Below are 11326 nucleotides of genomic sequence, written 5' to 3'. Positions count from 1 at the left end.
TGCATCCATTAACCATATTTCATATCAAATGCATTGTCCAAATTAGATAGCTTAAGAGTCTTAAGTAAAATTCGAACTAAATCATAGGACCGAGGGTTACATTTTATTGTTAATAATAGTTTAAAGGAAAAAATAAAAGGTTTAATATACTTTAAGGGAAGAAAATGAAATACAGGGAATACAAATTAGATTGCATAATGTACAAACATACTAGCACATTTGTAAAGAAATAAGATTGTATAATAATAATAATAATAATAATAATAATAATAATAATAATAATAATAAAGTTGGTGTAATCGGATAATGGAGAATATGCGTCAGGAGATTTGGTTTTAGATTTCATCATAAACAACAAACCACATTTGATAGGTTGTGGGGATCTCTAACCGACATTGTTTTGTCCGTCCCCCTTTTGTTCCTCACAGCCTGTCTCCATTAAATTTCTCAAGCTCATTGCTATTTTGATCATTGGCATATCAAATTTAACTATGTAATTACAGTTTGTAATATATTGTAAGTGTAATTGATTTAATGATTGCAACGTTTTTTCACCTTATTTTAGTATCAATATAAACTCATGCAATAATTTATCTATAAAATTTATTTTTATATTTTTAGTTGTGTCTAACTTTTAAGCATTGATATACAAATTGTGTTATATAGTTTGTATTGTTATTTGGTACATGCTTGTTGGAGGACAAAGCAACAAAAAGTACATCTAAGGACAAAATGAAGGCAAATGATTCTATATAGTTCATGTTGTTCTTTGCTTGTTTCAACTTTGTGTATGCTCTCCCTTTAGATCTTAGGCTCAAAAATCAACAAAGTTCTTACTTTACTATAATGATACAAAAAAGTTGAAATTGTATTAATCTATAACACGTTAACCATCCAAAAAAATATGACACGATGATACCGTTATTACAATAACTGGTTTTACAATGCCATATATACAAGACACATGAAATGCTCATGCAACTGAAATCATGATTTGTGTCGTCATAAGGATCACCCAAGCATATGTTAGATTTTATTGATTGTAACAAAATATTTGTCAAGAAGTTATAAAATTACAAATCTCTTTGATTCTAGAGCTTATATCACAATTAGAGTTGTAAAATGATAACGCATGTTTCAAAAATCTATTAAATTGAATCATCTATGTTCGAATTGCATATTATACATAGGTAAAACACTATATACACAAGGATAATTTGTATCATTTTGTAACTCTACTTACTGGTTTATAATATTACACAAGTTTTTTCTTTTCAATCAAATTTGACGTAAAAATTGAACTCATACTTAAATGACCCTTAAAATTGTTCTAACTTCTAGATCATTTGAGTGAAAAACTCATAATATTTGAGCTAGTTATACACTAATTACAAATTACCCATATCAAACTCGGTTCATATTTCACTTCAAAAGTTTTTGGGTTTGTTAATAAAAGTTTTTATAATTTTCATAAAAAAAATATTAAAGCATATAAAACATAGTAACTTACTATAAGACCATGTGTAATGGAGGGGCTACAATTAGGGGCGAATTGTGACACGTGGCGCCCAGTCAACATGGAGTGAAAATTTGTTTTTGGGGTGTAATGGTGTAGGGGCTACAAGTTGGGCCCACAGTGTGTTTTTTTATTATTTTCTTTTTTTATAATTAAACTAATTAAATAAAAACCAATTTATTTAAATAATTAAATAAAAATGCATTAAAATTAAAAAGAAATACAAGAAAAAAACATAACTAAAAAAAATAAATAACTAAAAATATTAAAAAATATAACTAAAGAAAAAAAAAACATAACTAAAAAAAGAAACTAATATCCGTAATATTCGCGCATTTTTTCACGTCGGCGTTGAAACAATAATGCGGCATCCTCGTGAAACCCCCACCCCCCCTCGCTTTGAGGGATTCGTAGTCATCTTTCATTTGTTTTAATTCCAACGTCTGGTTCAGTTTTTCTTGTTGTTTGTTGGATGCTCGAAGGTCGGCTCCAATTACGGTGGCATTTGTTTCCAAACGACCGACCAACTCGTTTATTTCAACGGGCTCCGTATTGAATCGTGTTGACGACGAACCTCCCCCCTTATTTTTCCTCGATCTCCCGCGTGGTCGAGGCAACTCCTCTACCTCATCATCGTCGGGTATATTAAAATCTCCGGCTAAATTAACCGTGTCGTCCAGGAAGAAGCTACGAGCATCGGAGGGTGTGTTTGGTGTCCTCGGATTTGTCGACGACGATGTCTTCGACCTTTTTTATTGTCGGGATGAGCCGGCTCGTCGGGCGACGGGAACTGTTGGTGCCCCGGCCCATTTCGCGCAACAGCGTAGTTTTTTTCAACAATTCAAATACTTGAACGGTTTCCCGGGCCGCTCAAAGTTTTGCCCTGAGCTCGAAAGTCGCTCAAGGCTTGAGTTATAAAGTCGCCGTCGTTATGCCCGCTAAGCCAGCCGAGCCCCTGCAACCGATTAATTATGCCGGCAAATTTTTGACAATCGGCGTTAAGCCCCTTCCAGTGGGCTTGAACCGCTTCTTTTCCCCAGTAGTCTTCGGGTTTATTGGTTATCTCGAGTCAAGCTTCAAATACTTTCTTCCAAAACACCCCGGTGGCTTGAAAGTTATTTACAAATTAAAATTATTTGTCACAATTAGTGTATATTTTAATAAACACTAAATACATTTTTAATAAATACTTAATATTAAAAAACTTAACGACGTCGGGATCCTCCGAAATGACGATCCAAGCCCTTGCAAGGGCCACCTCCTCCTCCTCGCTCTAATGCTTGTATGGATCACGTTGCGCCATCGACTCCCCCGGTTGTTTTTTTTGTTTTGTGTTTACGGGTCGGCATTTTGCTTGAACCGGAGGCCCGTGACGTTTGCGTATTCGGTACCGTCACCGGCTCCGACTCCGGTGGTGTAGACCCGAACGCCGGCATTGTGTTTTGGGGGCTGAGATAGTTGGCGTACATGTTTAGGTTCGGGTCAGAAAATTAATACGGATAGCTCGGTTGGTTCAGGTTCATCGGGTTCCATTGTAAGTTCGGTTGGTTCGGTTGGCTCGATTGCGAACCATACGTTTGACCGAAACCAGGGAATTGGTAGTTCGGTTGGTTCGGTTGGCTCGATTGCGAACCATACGTTTGACCGAAACCAATGAATTGATAGTTTGGTTGGTTGGGGTTGTTTCTAGGATTCATTTTGTTAATTTTTTGTAAGAATTTGTGTATGATTTGTGTATAAAATGAATATAAAATGAAGAAGTAGGGTGTATGTGTATATATATTGTTTAAATTAAATAATTTTTTTTTATATTTGACCGTTTGAAAACGGTAAGAATAATAAAATATTATTATTTTTCACACAAACCAGGCGACAAACTAACCCCGCCCCCCGCTCCTTTTCGCCCACATATCGCCGGGGGGCGGTGTTCTCGCCCCTCCTCGCCTCTTTTCGCCCAATCCGACGCCTCATCTAAACCCTAAAAGAAATTAAAAAAAATACTTCGATTAAAAATTTAAAATAATCAAATAACTGAAAACTGTACACAGTACACACTGAGAAAAGAAAACATAATAAAACTGTTTGAAAACATGTACCTGTCTCCACTTTCCACCCAACCACACATCGACTTCGGTACCACCGTCAATCCACAATGTCCATCGCCGTCAACCCACCTCCGTCCGTCCGATCCTTCCGATCACCCACTGCTGGGACGCCACGTGTCACCATGGTCCTCCGACCCACCGTCTCCACCACCGCAGCTGCAGTTCCTATACTCACCAAGTTGCAGCACGAATGCGCCACCCCTCTCCCACTCCTCCGAAACATTGCCGCGGACATGGCGGCGGACATGCGCGCCGGACTTTCTGTTGACGGCGGCGGTGAGCTTAAGATGATCCTCAGCTATGTGGACTCTTTACCTACTGGGTAAGATCTTCTCTCCACTCTTGTTGACTTTCCTTTAGTATTTGATCATTTCAGATGATTGATTTAATGTACACGTGACTGTCTTCGGGTGTAAGGACTTTTTGTTAAAAGACGTTATTAACTTATGGTTATTTTAAAAGAAGTTTTTAAAAACATGTTTGGATTAGCTTATTTGTTAGGGAAAATCAAAATGACTAATAAGGAAACTCTTTTTAAAAAAGAGTGTAATGGGTTTTGGGGGTTGGAGGGGTGTAATAGGTAAATCAAACCCATTAAGTTAATAAGTTACAAATTCCCAACTTTTCAAAACCCTTATATTTTGCCTTCTTATTAAGTTAAAATTCATAAGTCCTTATGGTTTGTCAAACACCTTATACACCTTATTAACTTTTCAAAAAGTTTATAAGTTATAAGTTGATGAAAATAAGGAATCCCAAACACTCCCTTAGTTTCTGTAACATCATCTTTTATTCTGACAATTAGAAAGTGGTTACTTGAACATCAACTGTTGAGTATTGTTGACTTTCTTTGACTTCTATTATTAGTGAATATATTTTACAGAAGTTATTAAATTAGGGTGGTTATATACAAACACCAGCCCCTTGGTGTGTGAATAAGGCTATACGGCTCGTATAGGGCCTATACGAGTCGTATAGCCCTAATTTATTGGCATGCGTGCGAATGTGACAGTGTGACAACTTTTTGCAGTCTATACGAGCCGTATAGACCCTATGCGAGTCATATAGATTTTCCAGCTCGTATAGCCCACGTAACGCGTCTGACCTATACGAGCCGTATAGGGTCTATGCGACTCATATATACAACATGTACTTTGACAAGAGATTTATAATTATTTTCTGGTCTGTACGACTCGTATAGGTGGTATACGACCCGCATAGACCAGTTATCAGCTTTTTCTTCTCCAACCATGTAAGATATGTGTGTTGCTTTGTAAGATAATACCAAAAGTTGTATGGTTGATTGTAACATCGGGATATAAGCCTAAAACATGATATATTTTCTAATGATTTATGATTTTCTATAGAAAGTTGTTTTGACTAATTGCAATATTGGGATTTAAGAATCTAGTGAAAATAATATAAAGAGGTGTTTTAAGTTTTAATATTTTGTAATTTTAAAGTTTAAAAAAAAAAAACTATACGAGTCAAACAGACCTTATACGAGTCGTATAGCCCTATACGATACAAAGGAATACAACCTGACACTTCCTGATTAAAAATGACTTGACTATGCACCTATACAAGTCATATAGACCATATACGACTCGTATAGGCTCTCCTGGTGTATGAATAACCTACCTGGTGTATGTATAATCCAAGCCTTAAATTATATTGGTTTAATTTGATCGTTATTCAGATGATTTACACATATTACATATATTCATTTATGTAATAATTAGTTTTTATCCCCCGTATTACGGGAGGTTGTTTTATATTATTTGTTTTTAATATTTATTTATTTTTTGAATTTTTATTTTTTTATTGTATGAAAGTTAATAATATACTTATTGTTTGATGATAAATTGTTTCACAAATAAATGAGATGTTATAACCCGGTTTAAATGATATATGGGTTTGATGAGACCCAAGACCCGTTTATTTTTTTTATTATAAAATTGGTTTTTTAATTATAAATAATATATATCTTTTTTTAAATAAATCATATATTAATTTTTAGTATATCCCTACTTTATAGGATTTTTATATCAAATATTTGGTAAGATTAGTTTTTAATTTAATGAGATGTTATAACCCGTTTATGAAATATATGGGTTTGATGAGACCCATACACGTGAATTCGCGTCAAATGCATGAGAAGCCTCTATTTAAAAATCAAGCAAATCTGGTCACTCCAAAAAAAGGGGGAGCGATCACATCGCGACACGTAGGATTTTTATGATTTCGTTTATGTATATTATAGATTATCCTTTATTCTGACGTTTACAAAGTAGTTACTACTTTAAATATTTAAACCCATAAACAGCCCATGTTTGACTCTAAAAGTCAAAGTTACCAATTTTGAACTTCAAAGTTAGAAAAATTTGTTTACTTCTTTGGAATATATTAACAAACCGCGTTTATATATGCAGTTTATTTAGCATATGACAGATTTCAGAATCAAGAAATGAACAAAAGCTATGTAGAATTTGAATTTTAAAGTGCTACATTTGACTTTATATAGTCAAAATTGGCCACTGTTTCTGTTCCTGGGAATAATTTATTTGGTATTTAGCTATGTTTGTATAATTTAATATGAGATTAATGAGAATATTGGTTATATATAGGCACGAGAGAGGGTTGTTTTATGCGTTGGACCTCGGTGGTACGAATTTCAGAGTTCTTAGAACTCAGTTAGGAGGTAGGGATGAACGTGTGATTGCCACTGAATTTGAGCAAGTTTCTATTCCACAAGACTTAATGTCTGGAACCTCTGAGGTATGCATCTTCATTATTTAATTATTTTCACTTAAAAGTTGATAAAATCAATCTTTTTGGTGGTTGTTCAATATATTTAATCATGGTCTAATGAACCTGTAGGAACTGTTTGATTTTATCGCCTCCGCATTAGCTAGATTTGTGAAAAAAGAGGGTGGAAAATTTGTGTTGCCAAATGGTAGAAGTAGAGAGACAGGGTTTACTTTTTCTTTTCCCGTGAACCAAACCTCGATTGATTCCGGGATATTAATCAAGTGGACTAAGGGGTTTTCCGTGTCAGGAACGGTTAGTGTTTATTAATATTAACGCGCGTTCGAACAATAAATATGAAAAAGAACCTGGAATCGTTGACTTGTGTTGCAGCCAGGGAAGGATATTGTTGCATGTTTAAATGAAGCTATGGGAAGACAAGGGCTTGATATGCGGGTTTCCGCTTTGGTACGATCATGTGGATCATTGCTATCATATTTCAAATGAAAATGGTTGAACATGTGTTATTAAAATGTGTGTGTTGTTAATATAGGTTAATGATACGGTAGCAACACTAGCCGGAGCAAGATACTGGGATGGTGATGTCATGGTTGCTGTAATTCTTGGGACCGGAACCAATGCTTGCTATGTGGAATCCGTGGATGCTATTCCTAAACTACAAGGACATAAATCTAGTTCTAGAAAGACGGTTTGTACTTTGTATATTATTTTATTTAAACTTAATATTGTTATTTTGAATGGGTCAATTCAAGTTATGTAAGATCTATAGTTGGTCCAATGGCCATTGGTTTCTGCCTTTAACCCCTTGAAGGCCACCTGACCAACGCAAGATTTTGTACGGTATTGGTGGGCCTGGTTAGTTTTCTAGTGATGGCTTCACAATTATGAAAATCAAAATTAAACAAAATAATTGGTCTAATGTATAAGTTATAGAAATAGCTAAAAAAGAAAACACCTTAAGGAGGGTGTGGGTCAAATGTGCTGAGACTACTCCCATTGGCAAACCATTATTGGTTTGCCACACTATCTAGAATAAAAAAATATTAAAAATCATTGAAATGATGGCAAACTAGTTTGTTCTAGCAAGCTAGTTTGCAACTCATATTGGTGCCCCATGTCACCATATGAGTGGGTATATTTTTAATTTCTTTTTCTTTATTTATCCACAATAGTTTGTTTAATGTCTAATTTCGAGTTTTACTAATAACTTTTAATAATTACGTTTTTATAAAAAATTTAAACGCACAGTCTTGTTCAATTTTTTTTTGTGTGAGCGTACATGTATAAATTTTATTATAAAATGAGTTAGTTAAAAAAAATTAATATAAAATTAACATAACTTATTTAAATATGTGTGATGAATATAGGTTTTTTTAATATAAAACCATTATTTTTTTATATTTCTAGCCACTTAGAAAAACAGTTATAAATTACATTTATTGAATAAAAAATAATGAAGGTTGGGTTGCTAATGAGAGTGAAAAGTTTGGGTTTGATTGAATTGGATAGTTGGAAGAGAGAGAGAAATTAATATTATCGTTATTAGGAGATATTATTTTTATTAGGTTTCCTTTGTAATCATCATGTGAGGTAATATGTATTATTGATCAACTATATATAGGGATACAATTCGGATGATTACAAATGAAACGTAAATCTAATAATATATCATAATTATGGTAATAATATAAATATATAACAATAAAGCCTAATAATATACTCCTACATTACCTCTAATACACAATGACCCGTTTTGACATGCTACTCAATGCATCCGGGTGTCAAACCTACCCGTTTCGCCCCTAGATATATGTTTTTCAGTTTTACGCGTTTTAATCTATTGCATGTTAATTTTTTTTTTCAGATTATAAATACTGAGTGGGGAGCGTTCTCAAACGGGCTTCCTTTGACCGAGTATGACAAAGAGATGGATGCAGAGAGTATAAACCCTGGAGAACAGGTAAGTTTTGTATTCACTGTCAATTTCTTATAAAGTATAAGCCAAAATGACTATGTTGTCCTTGCTACATCCTTGATCATGGAAACAGTTATTTGAAAAGACGATCTCGGGTATGTATCTTGGTGAGATTGTGAGACGAGTGCTTGTGAGGATGGCTGAAACCGGTTCATTATTTGGAAACTATGTTCCCAAAAAGCTACAAACTCCGTTTGCTCTCGGGTAACCGAAACATATCTAACTAATATAGTAAATATATTTGTTTCTTGAAAATACGCTCTTAAATCATAAATGGCATTTGCATAATTAAAAGACTAATACTGGATTATATTATAGGACCCCAAACATAAGTTCTATGCAGCAGGATACTTCTGAAGATCTTGAAGCAGTTGGATCGATCCTCTATGAAGCAACAGGGGTAAATTTGTCATTTCAATCTCTGTTTCATATATTTATTGTGTTTTGGTTGCATAATACCTGCTAGATAATTATTTTATAGAAGTTTAAACTTTTAATCCACATCAGCGACAAAAGTTCAAAGAAACTAATTTTTCTGTCCACCCTTTAAATTACCAACTACTGAACGTGATCATTTTATTTTATTTATATATATTTTTTCTTTTTTTATTCTACTTTCTGAGTGGAATATTTTCTTTTTAGATTTTAATATATAGTGTTATGTATAAATTCATATACATCGTTACAATATTATTTTTATCTTTATTTTGATTACATTTTATGAATATATTGGAAACTAAGTCGTCTTTAATATTTGTATCTATATTGAATATAGCTCAGTTTGTGATAGATTCTTATCAAAAGGTTGGTAAAAGTAAAAATTTACATAAATCATTATATATTAAAACTTATCAAACAAAAATAAAACTAAATTTCGCTTTGAATAAACAATAAAAAACTAAAAGATAAAATTGTAGATGGGTGTAGTTGGTAATGTGAAAGGTAAGTTTCATTGCCGGTCTGGTCATCAAACCGACTGCCTTATTGGTTTACCGATCCAATTGGTTACAAAATCCGGATGATGTCATAAATAATTTAAATTTTCTAAACTATGTAAATACTTTTTTTTAATAAAAATATAGAGTACTTTGTATTTTCATGCGAATTTGCAATGCTAACAAAATATTAATCCTGAAAAAAACAATAGAGCCTGAAGTAGTAAATGAGTTCTGGAAGAAATAAATATATTTTTTAAATGCGGTCCAACCACCGATCCAGTACACTGATTCAACCGATCAGCATCATAAACCGGATCAGTTATGTAAGCAGTTCCGGTCTGACCGGCCAGTCTGGTTCCAAGAACAATGATAACTAGATTTACCCTTATAACCTTATTGATACTTATTTAACTATAATCAAGTCAACCTCAGGTGGACTCAAATTTGGACGCGAGAAAGATGGTGGTGGAGGTTTGTGACACAATCGCAAAGCGTGGGGGGCGCTTGGCAGGAGCAGGAATAGTTGGAATACTCCAAAAGATGGAGGAGGATTCCAAGGGTGTCGTTTTTGGTAAACGCATGGTAGTTGCTATGGACGGCGCTTTATATGAACACTACCCTCAATACAAGAAATACCTTAAAAATGTGGTGGCTGAACTCTTAGGGCCTGAATTATCAAGTCATGTAGTTATCGAGCACTCGAAAGATGGATCGGGTATTGGAGCTGCACTATTGGCTGCTACAAATTCTATTTATGAACATTGATATATTGAGAGGTAATTGTTTGGCCCAAAATTGCTTATTTAGGAATTTTGGGGCTAAATAAAGTAGTTAATTTGGTTGGTTAATGTTGTTGTAATCCAGTTATTAAGAACTCATACATCTATATGTTGTAGAATACCATTGTTGGATGAATGTATGGAACAAAATATAGTGATGACTGATGACTCTTGGATAGGGGAGTTGGGACTTGTGTATTTTTGTAATAAAATATTCATATTTGTTGTTTGTATAATAAAACGCGTGTATTTAGAGATGACGGTGCATTGGTTTTATTACGAGTGTGGTTTTAAACCGAAATCAGATCAAGTGCACGTATGAGATGTGTATGGATGACAGTTTGGTGTACTTAAGGGCCTTATAAGCTTTTCGTAATCTATAAGTGGCCTTTGCATGTCACCTTATTGTTTGCTTGTCTTGTCTGCCTACTTCTTTGATGTTTCATCGATACTAGTTTACTTTCCCACTTTTATCTGTTACTGGTTGCTTACTAATACTATATTTTACTTGTAAGACCCTTCCTGTCATGTGCACATGCATTTAGGAGGTTAACCAATAACATTTTAACATCATTAACTCAAAAATCTTTCTTCTAGGTTCAGAACCCTACTTTAGTTTTAGAAATGCAAGCTTACATAGTACTTTCTTGCCATCACCTTACCTATATGCATCGGGTATTTTCGGGTATAGATTGGAATTTTTTAGAGGTTGCACTTTTTAGGGGTATTTTTCAGGTAATTTCGGGTATAGATCGGGTATTTGAAAAACCCGGTTTCGGGTACTGGATAAACCCGGTTCCGGGTATGGAACCGGTTCGGGTTTTCGGGTATTACCGGGTACAAATCGGGTCCGGTTCGGGTATGGGTTTTGGTACTAATGTATACCCTATCCGTACCCTACGAGTAGGGTCGGGTACGGGTTCGGATATTAAAAACCCGGGTATAAAAAACCGGTTCCGGGTTTTTTTTCGGGTCCGTTTTTTTTTCACCTCTACCCCCATCCTTTCCTTTATTTTCCACTTTGGTCAAAACTTGACTTTATCATTTTTAACCACTTATTTTGATTTTATTTTACTTTAGACACCCTGTTCAAAATACTAACGAATTAACCTAAAACAAATGGGTAAATTCCATTTACTTCAATAATCCAAACAAAATATAATAAAACAAATTTGGCGGTTACATGTCACGACCTAGATCAGCGTTTTACTTTAATAATAGTCATGTCATTTATCATCATTGGA

The 11326-nt window shown here is 34.3% G+C and overlaps 1 protein-coding gene across 1 annotated transcript; it reads left to right on the top strand.

Annotated features, from left to right (window-relative positions):
* The first annotated feature begins 3611 nt into the window (after positions 1-3611).
* LOC143548390 (hexokinase-2, chloroplastic-like) lies at positions 3612-10243 on the top strand. Its single transcript, XM_077039574.1, has 9 exons — positions 3612-3943; positions 6249-6399; positions 6502-6684; positions 6763-6837; positions 6923-7078; positions 8255-8350; positions 8439-8569; positions 8684-8765; positions 9736-10243. The coding sequence occupies exons 1-9, from the start codon at positions 3669-3671 to the stop codon at positions 10066-10068; spliced, it is 1482 nt and encodes a 493-aa protein (XP_076895689.1). The 5' UTR covers positions 3612-3668; the 3' UTR covers positions 10069-10243.
* Positions 10244-11326: the final 1083 nt, after the last annotated feature.

The sequence above is a fragment of the Bidens hawaiensis genome, unplaced genomic scaffold (genome assembly GCF_021521415.1).
Source record: "Bidens hawaiensis isolate Kalapana, Puna unplaced genomic scaffold, B.hawaiensis_p1.1 tig00015077_1, whole genome shotgun sequence".
NCBI lineage: Eukaryota > Viridiplantae > Streptophyta > Magnoliopsida > Asterales > Asteraceae > Bidens > Bidens hawaiensis.
This window is presented reverse-complemented; position numbering and strand designations above follow the sequence as displayed.

What these genes read in the sequence shown, in the direction of transcription:
- LOC143548390 (XM_077039574.1), top strand. Translation starts at nt 3,669, where the DNA reads ATGTCCATCGCCGTCAACCCACCTCCGTCCGTCCGATCCTTCCGATCA. An exon ending in GTGGACTCTTTACCTACTGG is followed by an intron (nt 3,944 to 6,248) that starts GTAAGATCTTCT and finishes GGTTATATATAG; the next exon opens with GCACGAGAGAGGGTTGTTTT. An exon ending in ATATGCGGGTTTCCGCTTTG is followed by an intron (nt 6,838 to 6,922) that starts GTACGATCATGT and finishes TTGTTAATATAG; the next exon opens with GTTAATGATACGGTAGCAAC.